This window comes from Hevea brasiliensis, chromosome 2, assembly GCF_030052815.1.
Source record: "Hevea brasiliensis isolate MT/VB/25A 57/8 chromosome 2, ASM3005281v1, whole genome shotgun sequence".
Classification (NCBI taxonomy): domain Eukaryota; kingdom Viridiplantae; phylum Streptophyta; class Magnoliopsida; order Malpighiales; family Euphorbiaceae; genus Hevea; species Hevea brasiliensis.
Window position 1 is genome coordinate 815,413 of NC_079494.1, and position 17,959 is coordinate 833,371.

The 17,959-nt window shown below is 35.6% G+C and overlaps 3 protein-coding genes across 5 annotated transcripts; 1 reads left to right on the forward strand and 2 right to left on the reverse strand.

Moving 5' to 3' along the window:
- Positions 1–268: 268 nt before the first annotated feature.
- LOC110669232 (pentatricopeptide repeat-containing protein At2g13600-like) lies at positions 269–3,689 on the reverse strand. The gene has a single exon (XM_058130946.1). The coding sequence runs from the start codon at positions 2,749–2,751 to the stop codon at positions 283–285; it is 2,469 nt and encodes an 822-aa protein (XP_057986929.1). The 5' UTR covers positions 2,752–3,689; the 3' UTR covers positions 269–282.
- Positions 3,690–4,732: 1,043 nt separating this feature from the next.
- LOC110669293 (monosaccharide-sensing protein 2) lies at positions 4,733–9,480 on the forward strand. 2 transcript variants are annotated; one of them, XM_021830876.2, is made up of 7 exons: positions 4,733–5,167; positions 5,291–5,441; positions 5,696–5,820; positions 6,071–6,631; positions 7,464–8,401; positions 8,584–8,771; positions 8,878–9,480. In XM_021830876.2, exons 3-7 carry the CDS (start codon positions 5,742–5,744, stop codon positions 9,320–9,322), a joined length of 2,211 nt encoding a protein of 736 aa, XP_021686568.1. In that variant the 5' UTR covers positions 4,733–5,167; positions 5,291–5,441; positions 5,696–5,741; the 3' UTR covers positions 9,323–9,480. The 2 variants fall into 2 exon arrangements, with proteins under 2 accessions (XP_021686568.1, XP_057986933.1); XM_058130950.1 differs by having other exon boundaries at positions 4,733–5,441; positions 5,701–5,820.
- Positions 9,481–10,211: 731 nt separating this feature from the next.
- Positions 10,212–12,434, reverse strand: LOC110669292 (protein MULTIPLE CHLOROPLAST DIVISION SITE 1). 2 transcript variants are annotated; one of them, XM_058130959.1, is made up of 6 exons: positions 12,179–12,434; positions 12,019–12,087; positions 11,688–11,948; positions 11,419–11,585; positions 10,810–11,197; positions 10,212–10,662 (listed from the first exon to the last, which is right to left on the reverse strand). In XM_058130959.1, exons 2-6 carry the CDS (start codon positions 12,061–12,063, stop codon positions 10,423–10,425), a joined length of 1,101 nt encoding a protein of 366 aa, XP_057986942.1. In that variant the 5' UTR covers positions 12,064–12,087; positions 12,179–12,434; the 3' UTR covers positions 10,212–10,422. The 2 variants fall into 2 exon arrangements, with proteins under 2 accessions (XP_057986942.1, XP_057986947.1); XM_058130964.1 differs by having other exon boundaries at positions 10,212–10,626; positions 12,179–12,432.
- Positions 12,435–17,959: the final 5,525 nt, after the last annotated feature.

Genomic DNA, 17,959 nt, shown 5'->3' on the forward strand with positions numbered 1-17,959 from the left:
CACTGACATGTGGCATCTAAACTACTACATATAACATTCAAATATAGATGGACAAAAAGATAGAAGGGAAACAAGATCTTAATTCCATAATCTTCAACACCAGTTATCTCCATAAGAGCAAGATCTTTCATGAAATTAAGAAATGCATGTCCATCCCCGAGTATAATTATCCTTGATGCAAAAAGGGAATCAACTTGATTATCAAGTGTTAATCAGTGTGCTGATCAACCGACAGCATGTTTCTTGCTATTATGACTCCAAGAACCAGTAGAACTAATTGTACTAATAGCTTCTTGTAACTTCCATCTTATCATGAATGTCACCTAAAATCGCATAAATGTCCTTGATTTGAGGGTGATTGGCCTCATCGACAGTAAATACATGTACCCTGTTATTAATTTCTATCCAGCTACAACCAGGATTGCCCTGGATCCCTTTCTCTCTCATCAGTTTTCTCACATCTGCAACACCTTCTAATTTGCCACACTCTGAATATACATGTGCTAGAAGTATATAAATTCCAGATTTATCTACATTCAATTCAAGCAAGTTCCTTACTGCAAATTCTGCTAATTTTGGGTTGCAATGTATCTTGCAAGCGCTGAGCAGTGCTCCCCAAACATCAGCATTCGGCTTAAAAGGCATTTCAAAAATCAAACTTTTAGCCTGCTCTAGCAGCCCAGCCCGGCCAAGTAGGTCTACCATGCATGCAAAATGTTCATGCGTTGGAAAGATGCCATAGTCTCTAGTCATGGACTCAAAGTAATGTTTCCCTTCTGTTACTAGCCCTGAATAGCTACAACCTGATAAAACAGATATGTAGCTTATAGAATCAGGTGTATATTCCATCTTTAACATATTCTTGAAAATCTCTATCACAATCCTACCTTGACCATTTTGAGCATATCCAGCCATCATTGAATTCCAAGAAACCAAATCTTTCATACTTATGGAATCAAAAACTTTTCGTGCATCTTCAATTTGTCCACATCTTGAATACATTGTAACAACACTATTTGCAACAGAAACATCAGAACCAAACCCAAATTTCTCCGCATGAGCTATGATTTGGATTCCAACTTTTAACATTGCTAAATCAGCACAGGCACTTATTGAAGTTGCAAAAGTAATGTCATCTGGCATAACACATTCCTTGTGCATCTGTAAATAAAATTTGAGACCACATTCCCAAAATCCATTTTGAATATACATACTTATCATGGAGTTCCAGGTTATGACATTCCGCTCTAGCATTTTATCAAAACAAGCCTGTGCTTTTTCAACATCACCCACTTGAGAGAATGCAGTGATCATAGATGTCCAGGATATTATATTACTGACTGGCATCATTTCAAATGCGTAATTTGCCTTCTGAGAATCACCACATTTTGAGTACATTTTAATAAGAGCATTCCCCATTGAAACAAAGGAATCCATTCCGGTCTTAATTGTAAGTGCATGAAGTTGTCCGCCAACAGAAATATTGTTTGGATATGAACAAACCTTCAGAACTGTGGTAAGAGTAAACTCATCCAAGGCAACAGGAACCTTTCTCATTTGGTTAAATAGTATTAGTGCTTCTTCTTCAAGCCCACACTGTGCAACTCCTCCAATCAAAGAAGTCCATGTAACTGAATTATGCTCTGTTAAACTGTTCAATGCTTGCCTAGCAAACTCTAAATTTCCACATTTTGCATACATATCAATCAGACCATTACTCACATAAACATCAAGAACGCTTTCTGTTCGAACAATTCGAGCATGCAAATGAGTACCCCATTCCAGTTCACAAAAGCTTGCACATGTACTAAGGACGCAAGCATATGTCATGGAATTGGGTCTAAAACCTTGAGTCCACATCTCAACAAACATACTAAGAGTTGGAACACAAAATCCGTGCTGAGACAAGATTGAAATCATTGTGTTCCAAGATACACTGTCACGTTCTGGCATTTGGTTGAACAAGTCAAGAGCCCTTCCAACCCCATAAAATTTGGAATAACCGTAAATCATACTATTAAAGCAAAACAAATTTGGATTCGGGATCCTCAAAAACACTAGCTCTGCATATCTCACCGCATCACACTTAACATACATATCCAGAACAGACGTTTCAATTGATGTATCACTGCCAAAATCAATTTTCTCCAAAAGCCCATGCAACTGAAAAGCCAATTTGATATAACCAAGAGCACCACAAGCCTTCATGGCACAAGAGAATGACAGCAAATTCGTGATACTTGCACAATCTCGAATCAGCGAAATAAAAACCCTTAGAGCCTCCTCAGGCCTCCCATTTCGGAAATAACCCGACATCATAGAGTTCCAAGAAACAGAGTCTCTATCAGGCATTTCATCAAACAACTTCTTCGCATCTCCTATTCGAACCGCACTACACAACCCACTAATAATCATGTTGTATGTAACAACATTGCGAAACCCCATCTCAGCAAAAACCCGCAAAGCATCATCTATTAAACCAAAATTGAAGTACATATTCAAAAGATGGTTCTGAAGGAAAACGGAAAAGTATAATCCTGAAGGGATAAGCTGCGCATGAAGTTTTCGAGCGATGGGTATTGACGCACATTCTTGCATTGCTTTGTAGAAGTTGTGGGAGAGTTGCATGTAAGAAGATTGTTGAGCAGAGGCGGGATTTTGTTGAATGGAGAAGGAACGAAGAGAAGGAGGCCGGTGGAGGTGTGAGAATTGATAAATTCTCAGCCGACGCCATGAGAGCTTGGTGATCATTCGATATTAGAAGATTTCATTTCCTTGTGCATTGCGCGCCAAATTAACCAACCCGTTTAAATCAACCATTTAGCATGCCAGTTATTGATTAAAAATATATGAATGCCTCGAAACTCTTATCTTGTCTTCTTTAAGCGAGGCAACTGTTCCTATTCTAATAGTAGACGGAAAAGATACCCATTGAAGTGCTAGGCCAAAATTTAGAGGGAAACTAACATGAAGATAGAATTCATAGACTTCTTGGTTTTGCTTAGCTGGAGCTTAATATAAGAAGTTTACATTTCAGAAAATAACCTAAAATTTATTAACCTTCTTAAAATTTAGAAGGTCTTGAGTGAAGTTACTTGCAACCAATAAGAGTTGTTGGGTTGACTGTTGAGCAGCTTTCTTCCATGTTTAAGGAACTAACCAAACCTTCTTCCCTTTGCCTGCTGGCGCATGCTATTAAATGAAGAAAAGGATGCGTAATTTTGTAGTATACAAACAAAAATTTGTTCAAATTCAACACAAAAGAAAGAGGAAGAGAAATGTCTTTCTAAAGCTCAAGGGGTCAGATGAGAACAGAAAGACAAGATAGCCAATTAGAAGTATCCGCGACAGGCACATGGAGAAAAGCTGTGTTTCTCATGCAAATTTGGCAGGATGCAGAGACAATTTTCAATTCTAGTGGAAATTAAAAGGATGGATGTAGAGGTAGAGCAAATCATAAAGACTTACGTAGACAAAACAGATAGCCTCCAATCTATCCCATGTGGCACTCATTGTGTGAGCTAATGATCTCGAGTGCAAATTGCCTGATCTTGACCCTCTCCCTCTCCCTCTCCCTCTCCCTCTCCCCATGACAGGTAGATTATAGTGGCTTCATCATTCATCTTTCATTTCTCTACATGCAAATTTCAAATCTTATTATTGCCTTCATGTGCGATAATACCTCGCCGTATCCAGTCTGTTCTTGTGTTCCGTTATTGAAATTAAAATTCCCATTTTCAAATATGGGTTCAAATGATATAATAAAATTTGAGACAGATTTATAGTTAAAAAGAAAATTTGAAATTGAATTTTATATATTACGCACTTATTATTTGAATTTATTTTATATAAATAATTAATTAAATTATAATAATATTTATAATAAATAAAATTTAAATATTATATATATATATATATATGATTCTAAATTAAGTTGTCAGTGAAAAATTAAAATTAAATTAAATTATTAAAATAATTTTAATTTAATATAATTTTTATTAATTTAATATAATTCTTGATTTGATTTGAGATCTAAAAAATTATACACACTTGACACTTTTAATTAAAATATATAAAATTAAATGAGTCAAATATTATTTAAATAATAATAATTAAATTTAAAAAATTTAAAAATAAATTTAAATTAAATTTTAATAATAAAAATAATAATTAAATTTTAATAAGATAATTTGTGTGAATCTTGTTAAATCTCTTAATTTTCATTTTCATTTTCATTTTCATTTTAATTTTATTTAAGAATTGCAATTTTTTTATTGTTTGGTGAAAATTGCCCATTTAAGCCGATCCAATTATAAAACCTATTAAAAAGAAAAAAAAAATTCATTCCAATTCAAATTAATGAAACTTTATTATAAATTGGTTTGATTAAAAATAATTTGTTCGTAATTAATATTGAATCGAATAAAAAGTAATTCAAAACTGATTAATTTAATTTTACGTTAAATTAATTTTTTTTTTTAAAATGAAAAATAAAAAAATTTTCAATTTTAAATTTATCAAAACTAAAATGAATTAAAATTAGGGTAAAATTGAAACTGAGCCAAAATTAAATTAAATCTAAATTGAAAGAAATCTAAAAAATCTTAAATCAAAGCCTATCAATTTAGACGTGGAAGCGGCCCTAGGCCAGGCATAGATGTCCAATTCTTACAGAGGAAGTACAGTTCAAATGTTTCTTCAATTATTATTATTAAAATCCAGAGAGCGATGCCATAAAAACAAAAAGTAAAATAAAATAGTCATAATATCTTTCCTCGAACTTGATCGCTTTGTTGGTCCATTTGGAAGCCATAGATTTCACCAGCATAGTAGGTTCCAGATAACCTTTTATCAATTTCTTTTCTTTTTTAAAGAAATCTTCATAATTCCTCAGTTTTCATTCAAAGTTTTTGGGCTCTGTGGGTATATCTCTGCTTCAATTTTACTACTGTACAGTGATTGTACATGGTGGGAACATGTCATGGTTTCTGGTGAATTTAGTACCTGGGTTGTTGAGGGAGAGGTATTAACTCAGTTGCGTGAGTGAGTGAGTGAGTGAGTGTTTGACTGTTGTTGGGTTGCTGTGGAAGGGTTGTTGGGAAAGAGGGTCTAATTAATCTTGAGTTTCAGTTGTCATCAGAGCCAGTTTCTTTCTTCTCTCTGCCAGGTTATATTTTTAACCCTTTCTCCAGTTCTGCTAGATATTTTTTGAGCCTCTATTGTCACCTAAGCACGTAGCCAGTTCATCAAGCACTTGGTGATTGGTATTTTCTCTTCTCTTTTTATACAGAAACTGAATCTGTCATTGGCTTGAGCCCCTACTTGTGATTACTCTCTCCCTGTGGAAAACGTTATCTTTGTTCCTTTGTTAGAGCTGTGTATCTTCTTTGAGCTCACTATTTTGTCTCAAGCCTCACTTCACCTATTTGGGCTATCAATAGGTGAGCAATCTTGAAGATCTCACCTTTCTGGTTTGTTTCTTTTTGCTGATGTTAATTGGGCTTGTATTTTCTTCCTAATTAATTGTATTAATTCATAGCTTATTTTCAAATTTAGACAATTTATTATTAGATCCTGCTTTGACTGTTTCAATAGGTTGATTCCTATCTTTTATAGTTATATGGGGTTCTCTGATGAGTGGATCAGATCTGAACTATGTTGCTGATGTTGCTTAATCTGAGTTCTTTTCTTGCAGTTTAGTTCTAGATTAGGAGTTTGATTCATTGTTTAAACTTTAAAAGATGAACGGCGCTGTATTGGTGGCTATTGCTGCATGCATTGGTAGCTTCTTGCAAGGATGGGATAATGCTACTATTGCTGGTATTCTTCCTTGAACATTTAACCTATTGTCTCTTTGATCTTCAATTATGACCTTTTTACAAGCTAAAATCTATTTTTATTTTGATTCAATATAAACTTGTGGAACTTGTGGCAACAGTAATCAAGTTTGCCTCATGGCTTTATTGTTCCCATTTATTTTTGCTTGGTTTTTCTCTTGCACAGAACGTTAAGTCTGAATGTCAAATTATTGAATGGATGCAGTCCTGAATTTCTCTTTCTTTGCATTCAGGGGCTATTGTTTACATCAAGGAGGACCTCGATTTGCAAACTACAGTGGAAGGTCTAGTTGTGGCCATGTCTCTTATTGGAGCCACAGCAATCACAACATGCTCAGGAGCAATTTCAGATTGGCTTGGTCGCCGTCCAATGCTAATAATTTCATCAGTGCTTTACTTTATTAGTGGTTTAATAATGGCTTGGTCTCCAAATGTCTACATCCTGTGCATAGCAAGGCTTTTAGATGGATTTGCAATTGGCTTAGCTGTTACACTTGTTCCAGTGTATATATCTGAGACTGCCCCATCAGATATAAGGGGAATGTTAAATACCCTTCCTCAGTTCACCGGTTCAGGAGGAATGTTTCTGTCATATTGTATGGTTTTTGGAATGTCTTTAATGCCCTCACCAAGTTGGAGGTTGATGCTTGGAATACTTTCTATACCTTCTCTACTATATTTTGCATTGACAATATTTTATTTGCCTGAAACTCCTCGATGGCTTGTGAGTAAAGGGAAGATGCTTGAGGCTAAACGAGTTCTGCAGAGATTACGTGGAAGGGAAGATGTTTCAGGTATTTCACTCTTATTCATTATATATTCTCTTTTTTTTTTTCCCTGTTATAAACAGGTTCAGAAATTTATGTACCAGATTAAGCCAATAGTATAATCCCTTGTTTGTTTTAGCCAAGTTACCAGGGAGCCCTGATTAAATGGATGTTTGCATATTTATCTAGAATGAAAATTGGTACAATACTTTCCATATCACAATGAGTTATTTTCCTGGGAATAGATGCCTGGAGTATTCTGGCTGTTACCTAAAATCATCAGAGTTTTTGAAGTCAATTCAAAATTTTAATAAAAGTATAAAAAATTAGTATCTTAATAACTTGTAATGTAACAATTGTTACATAATTTGCCCAAAAATGCTACTTAGTGGAAGCATTAAAGCCCTCTTTCGGTCATATTTTTATTATTTCGTATCATCCAGTGTCCCTATAATTTACTTTTGAATGGATGTCAAAGAATTCATTTTATTGGGTTTGACATTGATTTCCATAGGATTGTAAACTTTTTAACAGAGTGTCCTGTTTATTTAGCTATTAGGATTCCAAACATTTCACATTTTTATTGGTCCACTTTGAGTCTGTAGGAAAATTCTTAATTGGCATTCTTTTTGAGATTTACATTTATGTTTGTGGGTAATCTATTAGAACTTTGAGAGCGTATTTTGACTAGACAGCAGCATATCTATGTAAAATAACATGCAACAGTTTTTCAGATTTGTCCATAAATTGTAACTCAATAGAAATCCAAATGTTGGAAATTTCTAAACATCATTTTTCCATATTGTAGCTTTTGACAACTTTATCAAGTGGAGGTTGCTAAAGCTTCTATGATCCGCAGGTGAGATGGCTTTGCTGGTTGAAGGTCTTGGTATTGGGGGCGAAACTTCCATAGAGGAGTACATAATAGGCCCTGCAGATGAACTTGCTGATGATCATGAACCCACTGCTGAGAAAGACAAAATCAAATTATATGGGCCTGAAGCAGGCCTCTCCTGGATTGCCAAACCTGTCACTGGACAGAGTTCTCTTGCTCTTGTATCTCGCCAGGGAACCATGGTGAACCAAAGCATGCCTCTCATGGATCCTCTAGTGACTCTTTTTGGTAGTGTTCATGAGAAGAATCCTGAAACAGGAAGCATGCTTTTCCCTAATTTTGGTAGCATGTTTAGTACAGCAGAATCTCATGTTAAACATGAGCATTGGGATGAAGAGAGCTTACAGAGGGAAGGTGAGGACTACACATCAGAAGCTGCTGGGGGAGACTCAGATGATAATTTACACAGTCCATTAATCTCTCGTCAGACAACAAGCCTGGAAAAGGATATGCACCCCCCACCTTCCCATGGTAGCATTCTGAGCATGAGACGCCATAGCAGTCTCATGCAAGGAACTGGGGAGGCTGTTGGGGCTACAGGTATTGGTGGCGGTTGGCAGTTGGCGTGGAAATGGTCTGAGAGAGAAGGAGAAGATGGAAAGAAGGAAGGAGAATTTAAAAGGGTTTATTTGCACCAGGAGGGAGTCCCTGGATCTCGTCGTGGGTCTCTGGTTTCACTTCCTGGTGGTGATGTTCCTGCAGAAGGTGAGTATGTCCAGGCTTCTGCTCTGGTAAGTCAACCTGCCCTCTATTCCAAGGAGCTTCTGGATCAGCATGCAGTTGGACCTGCAATGGTTCACCCTTCTGAAACTGCCAAAAAGGGGCCAATTTGGGATGCTTTACTTGATCCAGGAGTCAAGCGAGCATTGATTGTTGGGATTGGAATTCAAATTCTTCAGCAGGTAGTCTATTTTATTCATTTACTATTTTTTCTTCCTCTATTTTATTCATTTACTAGTTTTTCTTCTGCATCTGCTTCTAGTTAATTGAATTGAAATTAGTAACAGTACTATTGTGATCCATCTTTGTGGATATATCATGAATTGTACTAAATAACTGAACCTTTTTTTATACATGCTTGCAGTTTTCAGGTATCGGTGGTATTCTCTACTACACTCCTCAAATTCTTGAAGAGGCAGGTGTTGAAGTTCTTCTTGTGAACCTGGGAATTAGTTCAACGTCTGCATCATTCCTTATTAGTGCATTCACAACATTTCTGATGCTTCCTTGTATAGCCGTAGGCATGAGGCTCGTGGATGTCTCAGGCAGAAGGTGGTTTTCTTTCTCAGCATTAAGTTTGGCATCATGGATACTGAATCTCCTCTCTTTTTTCATTTAAAAAAGTTATTTTATTAAACGAATTCTTCCTTTTTTGCAGGACTCTGCTACTCACCACAATTCCTGTGCTTATAGGCTCCCTCATCGTCCTAATAATCGTCCAACTGGTGGACTTGGGTACAGTCGCAGATGCAGTGATCTCAACTGTTTGTGTTGTCATCTACTTCTGCTGCTTTGTTATGGCTTATGGGCCAATTCCGAATATCCTTTGCTCAGAGATCTTCCCCACAAGAGTTCGTGGACTGTGCATTGCCATCTGTGCCCTAGTTTACTGGATTGGGGATATCATTGTTACCTATACACTGCCTGTAATGCTAACTTCAGTTGGCCTAAAGGGTATCTTTATCGTTTTTGCTGTCATGTGTGCCATCTCTTGGGTCTTCGTCTTCCTGAAGGTCCCAGAAACCAAAGGTATGCCCCTTGAAGTCATTACAGAGTTCTTTGCTGTTGGCGCAAGACAAGCTGCTGCTGCCAAGAGTGAGTGACAAAGCTTGGATGGCCTGCTGATTATTATGCAGTTTGAGCTGCTAAAGATGTCATTATATTGAGAACAAAGATCTTATAATTAAACAATTAAATGCCATTTTGTTTAAAATTTTTGCATTATAATATGATAATACTAAATATAGAGAGTTGATTCGTATGATGCCCTGTTCTCTGATCTGTGTTTCACGGTGTTGCTATTGCATTTTAAAGGAAGCTCGTCGATGAGAAGGAATGAAATGTGACAGGCAAAGCCCGTCATCCTCCCATCAAGTCAGGAACAACGATCATGTTAACATCCTGCCCAGAACGGCTCTCCTGCAAAAGTCTCTGCCTGGTTAATAGATCATGCTGAACTTTAAGGGACCTATGGCGTTTTCGGACATTCTCATTTTGCAACCAGTTTGCACTCAATGGCCTTCTGACAATTCTATAGTTCATTTCATCTGGTCTTTAGAATGAATAACTAATTTTGGTAGAACATAAAGATTCTGAGATCATCCAGACCATTACAGAAGGCCTGCCGCTGCCACACTGTTCAGTTTACCTGTGACACGATCGTTCAATTTGATTTCTGGACTATAAAATAAAAATGAAATTAAGAGGCAGATTCAATTCAGGAAAGCATACCAAATTATGTTGATTTGATGCAAACAACTAAAAAATTATTATCAGCGCGAAGGCTTCATCCAAATAACAAATAAGAGAAACTGGCCAAAAAATAATCTACAGATAAAATGAATGACTGATCTTCGGATGGCAACGCGTAAGCCACAAATACTGTGTTCACGACGATGCATGCAATAAACATCAGTTCAGCTCCTGGAGGAATACAACTCTGTATTTGTGTGGGTGTGGGGCAGGTCAGCTCTCTTGAGGCAGACAAAGCAATTTGCAAACCAAAATAAATAGGACATCTGCCATTATATTCACTGTCCAACCTCACGTTTTACTACTTACAACTGGACTGAGCTCGGTTGAAATTCTAATTTCCACAGACAATATCAACATCCACACTCATCTAATTGTCAAAAATCCTAAGTTCAATACAAAATATGGATATTTAACAGCTGGGTAAATGTTGTCAAATGCAAAAACTAATTTATGGTTTCTGAATTTCCTCTGAGGATGAATTGCTCTTGAAGGAATTTGCGGCAGAATCTGATTTTGATGGCATAGGATCACCTGCTTGATTGTTGAATGGACTCTGTTCTATAAGCTCATTTGGCTTTGGATTAAACTTTAGTAGTCTTTCAAAATCTTTAGCATTGCCGGTATCAATGACCAATTTATTGAGTTTTTGCTCCTGCAAACGAACAATAAGATTTACTGGACAGAAGAACTGCAGAAAGGAATACAGTCAAGAAACTCCACATTTTGCAGAAAGGAACTGAAGGCACTGACTTTTCATTGCATAGATCTGATCCTCTACTTCCAATTGTACTTTTAAGACACTAAATTAAATCTTGAAAGTGTCAATATGACTTACTTGTTGTAATGCTTCTAGCTTTCGCTGTAGTGCTTCATGCTCCGCTTGAATACGGAATGGAACACCATGTTTCTGATAAACATTATTTTGGGCCAGGTCTTCATCAATGTCACTAGCAGTAGTTGCAAAGGGATGATTTGCGGGAATCCATCTGACTGTATCAGGGTCAACATCAGGAGGTATAGAATCCCCTTCTTTAAGAAATATAGTTGGCCTTTTCCACTGGTATGCTCGGGATCTCCTTTTCTGATGGATTGCTTGTTGCTCTTCTGTCAGCGTAACTGGGGCCAACTTATAAACTTTCCCACACATTTCTACAGTGGAATTACTCTTACCAACCTTCACCAATGGATTATTGAATGGATCATCATATTTGAGAGGCCTTGAGCTGTGAATAACATTATCAAGGTTGAAAAGCTTGAAATGGCTTATAATGTGATATTGGGATTTCATAACACCACAGAAATAAATGAAAGCAAGTTACAAGGAACAAATGCAGCTCAATATTAATCCCTCCTAGACTCATATCTATGAATTCTGAGTAAGTCAAAATAGCAAAACTACAAAAATTACAGGAGATAGAGATAGTATTAGGGATGAGAATCGTACATGCCTCTTCTATCAGATCTTAGTTGCCCACGTCTGACAAGATCAGCTACAGAGCCAGGACGGTTGTACGTTGACTTCCTCACCACATACACTCTCACAACAATAAGCAAAAATGCAGTTGCAACACACAACCAGATTAAAAAATTACTTCCAGCTCCTCTTCTTGTCTGATACAAATAATAAACTTTCAAGAAATAAAAAACACATGCCAGAATAATCTCAATGCTTTACCACAATAATATGCAAGAAAAAAAAAAGTAACATATTACCAGAAAAACAACGGGAGGGAAAATGGAAATCATTCCTTGCAATTTGGCAATTGGGTGTTTGGATTCCAAGGGAATCTTGACCACCCCATGTTGTGGAACTCCCCCGTCTTCAGAACTCCCCAAACTACTTATAGCTCTCAATTGAAAAAATGGATTGGCTGTTGATCGATTCCACTTCAATTGACCATGAGGCAAATCAAATTCTCTCCTAAGTTGCAGAAAATTCGGAGAAACCCGGCGCTTTGAAACCCAAATCGATGGCTACCATAGAAGCAAAACATAAATCAAAAGTCAGTTGGAATGCAAAAGAAAAGGGAAGAATTGAGATTACCTGAATAGATAAGGGATGAAATTGAAGAATCCAAAGTGATGCCATTTTGAGGATGGAATTGGGAATTCTCTGAGAAAACCAAGAGATAGATTTGGAATACTAAATCAACAGATACTAAATATGATTATGGAAGTAAAGTAGGGTTTTGGGGATTAATTACCCTTTCCTTTTCTTCTTCTATACAAGACTCTGTATGCGAAAAGGCCTCATCTTTCAGGCCATTATCACTGTGCAATTTCTCCTCCTCAGCTCCATCGCATTTGCGCTTCACCAGTAATCGATTGTTCACTTCAGAAGATGAATATCGCGTATGGTATTTTCTGCAAAATAATTTGTCATGGAGTGTAAACTAGAAGTGAATTCTTGGCCGAACGGTTGTGCGTCCGAATGCAAACCTTAAGATTGCGCGTCCGATTCGCAGCCAGGCCCGTTTACTTGAGGCCCTGTTTGGTAAAAATGTAGTTTTAATAATGTAACACCAAACAATTCGTAAAGCAAGCATAAGATTGCAGTGAGAGTTTAGAAAAGTAATTTTATTTTTTTATTTTATTAATATTTAGTTTGAGATTATGGTTGACAAGTTAAAAAATAATTTCTCAAAAAATTGTTGGCACTAGACTAATTCAATAAATCAACATTCTGCCCAGATTTTTCATGACACTTTGAGCTACTACATTTTAGAAAGTTAATATTACACTTCTGTTAATAGTTTAAACTTGACACTATGATAAATACTCATATAATTAGTATCAAAGCAGAAGTTATGGGTTTAAATCCTCGATAAGTGTTAAGAGGAGATTATTGGCGCTGAGTGGAGCTAACTAGTTGAGCCAACATCTTGCACTATGAGTCGAAGGGATTGTTGGCACGATTCAATCCTACAATTATTATTTTGTAATACCCGCCATTTTTCGATGTCGGAATATGTGTTATTGGCAGAATATTCCGGTGAAAATTTAAAACTTCACTGATAAGGGAATGACAGTAAGATATAAAAATAAGTTTATGTATGTGTATTTAAAGTATTCAAAATGCTTGTAAGAAAATAAAAATATTTTAATAGTTTTGATCAAAGAAAAGTATTTTAGTGTGTATTTGGGCAAAAGGAACTTCGACAGCCAAAGAATGGACTTTTGACAGCCAAAATCCCTTTTTGGGCTTAATTCCCTTTTTGGATAGAATGGACTCCGATAGCCAAAATTGAGACTTCCAACAGCTGAAAGTCCCTTGACCTTGAGGATATAAAAGGGATCAAAGCTCATTTTTCTGTCAAAACACTTGGATTTGCTCTCTTCTCTCTCTTAACTGCTGGAGCATACAAGGAGCTCTTTGAAGGAATTTCATTGAGTTTTTCAAGATCTGGAGGTAGATTCTTCCATTTAGAAGTGTGGGAAAATATACTCAAGTTTTGGGGCTTTGATTTTTTCACCTCCAAACTCTAAGAAAAGAGGTAACATTTTTTTTTCTTAATCTACTAGGTAGATCTAAGAAAGTTGATGAGGAATTAGATTTCTATAACTTCAATTTCATATAAAGTTGTTTTTAAGATGAGTTTTGAGAAGTTATGCATGTTAGGATTAGGGTTTTATGATGTATGTTGGAATCGCATGTTTTAATTGTTAGTTTAGTCATACTTAAGTGTTATGGGTCTTGCTAGTCCACCTTGATAGATTTGAAGAAATCTATGAATATGCTATGTTGGGTTTGGAGAAAACCTAAAATTTGAGTTTTGACTAATGTATATGGGTATTAAGTATGTTTTCAACTTGTTTTAGGCTCTAGAGATGTGTCTATATGGTTGGTTTGTGTTTTGGAACTTTGAGATGAGTTTTGAGGTTTTTGGGAGAAAGATTCTATAGGTTTTTTACTTAGAAATTCTGAAAATTTTCAGGTTCAGTTGTCAAAAATCATAGGTTCGACAGCCGAAACATATAGTTTCTCAGAAAAATCTGAAAAATTTTCTAGGTTCGACAATGAGACTTCGGCAACAGTAGTGGCTACTACACAAATAGGCACCTGATGTTCCAAGGTTCGACAGTTAAAGCCCAAAACTCCGGCAGTGAAACTTGGTTCTGCCCACTTTATTTCTCCTTCGATTCCAAAGCTCTAAAATCTAATTTCATGGTTCCTAAGGACCTAAAATAAGATGATTAATATATGTATAGAGTTTTAGTGCCTTGTATAACTCTCTAGGGTTTGATTTGATAGGATCGAGTTTGAGGGACTCGGAAGGTTAAGGATCCGAGGATAGCTATCATTCGAGTCAGGTGATTGATAGGCTACAAGAGGTGAGTAACTCTAACCTTAATAAAATGAAAACTACCTAAAGTTAATATATGATTATCATCATGCATTATATCATATCTATTTAGGATGTATGTATCTAAAACACGAAGATATTACATAATTACATAATTGTTGTTGATGCATTATGGATAATGGATGACCCACTGACTCCCCCTATGTTTATGACTATGTTATGTTATGTATGTTATAGATCCATAAGAAAATCCCATGGAGAGATCTTTATAATGCCCTATCAGGGGAGATCTAAAGGAGCGAAAGCATGAAAAACACAAGTTTATACCATTGAATTCAAAAATTTTCACCTAGGGTCACATGCATCATGCAAGATTTTTTTTTATCTATTTGATTTCAATAATAAACAACATATTAAAACACTTTTAATATGTTTTGGATCTATATTTTCCATTTAAAATTTTAAAAATTAATCAGATTAATTTTAGAACCCTAGATGAGATCAAGAACAAATACACTAACCTCTTGATGCACTGCAGTGTATTTGTGCCTTTCGGATGTGTTTTCAGGACACCAGATGTTGTCCCTCTAGCTTATCCATATCAAAAACACATATGGCAGCCCTTGAACAGCTTCTAAAGCTTTTTCTATTAATTAGAAAATTAAGTTTTGCCTTTTAAGAGATTAAAGATGTAAATAGGACATTAGAAATAATTTCTAGTATTTTTAATTCAAGAGATTGTTTGCTAATCTCTTGGAATTGGTGAGAGATGAAGAAGAAGAAGAGAAGGGGAACTTCAAGGTGGTGGCACAAAGGAGGATAGCTGCTGGTTGTGTTGTTTTCTTTTCATAACAATACTTATATAGCTAGGTCAACACATTAAACCCTTGCCACATGTCACCCTCAAATTGGTTCTAGGTTTAATTGACCCAATCACATTGTGCCAAGTGTCAAACCTATATTTAATCTTAATTTTAATCATCTTATATGATTAAAAGACATTTGGCAAGCTTATGTATAATGCCATGTGTCACCATCTCATGGTGACACATGTCACCCTGTGAAATGACCAAAATGCCCCATGTGTCTTAATTTTGAGTTCTCAATCCAAAATAATTATTTCTCTTCTTTTAATCAATTTATATCAAATATAAATCAATTAATTAATCTTTATTAATTAATTTCTCATTAATTAAATTCATATTTAAACACTTTAAATATAAATTTAACTTATACTATACATCCAATAATCTAGATTTGGTTTCAAGTCATGCTAGTAATTTTGCAATATAATTGCAAACCAAACCTATTTAATTAATCAATTAAACTCTTCAATTAATTAATTAAATCATATTTAATTAGGTGATAACTTGTGTATGTGTGTGACTTACTAGGCTCATCACTAATTGGCAATGAGACATGATATTAACTCTTAATATCATCAGAACTCTTTCTTACTATAAATGATTTCTCTAAATCATTTTATGCACCTCATAGACCATGGTTAACACCTAGCATAGCATGCCATGGCCAACCAATCAGTAATAAGGTTTACCTTAAATGAATCTATAATCATATGTTACCATGCACTAGAATCTCTCTGTTACAAAATCCCAACTCAAGCTGGAATCATGGTTTATATCAAATCCCATTTGCTATGAATATTATGTTCTCTTTTAATTCCAGTTCTTGATTAAAAAGATTTTTCTCATCAGAAACTCTTTCTGAATAAATCTATCTGTCCTCGCCAGGAACTTGAAACATCAAGAACAATTAAATGAACATAAGATTTTATCTCTATTTACTTAGAGGAACAGATTCATCTTGATCAACACCTACCTCCATATATAACTAGTAGGAGCCAACACATGCCCATATACCCATACACAGTACAAGTATGAAAGCAGTATCAAACTCAAACCACCTATATACAAGATAATTGTGCTATCTCAGGTCTAAAGATTATATGCACTGATATGATTTATGACAATGTATTGACAAGAGTAAACTCCATGTGCTTGTCATAAGTGTCACTGGTTCGGCCTACTTATCATGTATAAGTGCCTATCATGTTTGTTATATGGCATGAGACTCACCATTCTATCTTATCTATGTCTCATATAAATAACTTGGAAACAAACATGAATACAATCTTTCTGGATAAGTCATGTCCTTATTATGAAGTATCCTCGATTGTGAACCTATTTATGATCCTTTGTACTAGAAATACTGTCACTCATATTCTTAATAACTTAATAATAGAATTTCTAACAAAATATCAATGGACCTTTTCTATTACACATAAATATATTATGTAAACGAAAAAGTGAAAATGTCTTTTATTAATAAAAATATGTACAAGATACATACTAAATGATATGCTCTAGGGCATACTACTAACAATTTCCCACTAGCACTAGAGCCATTCATTACAATATCTTAGACCTATCTTCTTAAGAAGTCAGTCTAGCTGAGTTTGTGACATAGGCTTAGTGAATGGATCAGCTGGATTTTCAACTGATGCTATTTTCTGCATGGCTACATCGCCTCGTCCAACTATTTCTCTGATAATATGGTTGCACCTTTCTATGTGTTTGGATTTCTGGTGGGACATTGGTTTCTTAGCCTGTATGACTACTCCATTGTTGTCACAGTGTAGTGGAACTGCTGACTCAATGAAAGGAACTACTGCAAGTTCTGTCATGAACTTTTTTATCCAAACAGCTTCCTTTGCAGCATCTGATGCAGTAATATACTCAGCCTCAGTAGTAGAATCTGCAGTCGTGCTCTATTTGGAACTCTTCCAACTAACTGCACCTCCATTACAAATGAACACATATCCAGAGGTAGACTTTCTATCATCGATATCTGATTGGAAATCAGAATCAGTATAACCATCCAATTGCAAGTCTCCACCTCCATAGATCAAGAATAAATCCTTAGTTCTTCTCAAGTACTTAAGGATATTCTTGATAGCTATCCAATGTTCCAAACCTGGATTGGATTGATACCTGCTAGTCAAACTAACACCATATGCAATATCCGGCCTAGAACATAACATTGCATACATTAAACTTCCAATAGCTAAAGCATATGGAATCCTAGCCATCTTATCTCTTTCTTCAGGTGTCTTTGGAGGCATCTCTTTAGAAAGATGGATACCATGTCTCACTGGTAACAAACCTCTCTTGGAATCAAGCATGTTAAACCTCTTTAACACCTTTTTCAAGTATAGACTTTGGGATAAATCAATTATTCTTTTTGCTCTATCTCTATAGATGTGAATCCCAAGAATATAGGTTGCCTTTCCTAAGTCTTTCATAGAGAATGTATTTGATAATCATACCTTTACAGTTGTCAACATACCTGTGTCATTACCCATCAATAGTATATCATCCACATATAAGATAAGAAAAGTGATAGCACTGTCACTAACCTTCTTATATACACATGGCTTATCCTCATTTTTAATAAAACCAAATGATTTAATGGTTTCATCAAAACGGATGTTCCAACTTCTCGAAGCTTGCTTCAACCCATAAATAGATCGCTTTAGCTTGCATACCTTGGAACTATCTTGGGATTCAAAACCCCTAGGTTGTTCCATGAAAATGTTTTCTTCAATGTATCCATTGAGAAAAGCTATTTTGACATCCATCTGCCAAATCTCATAATCATAGT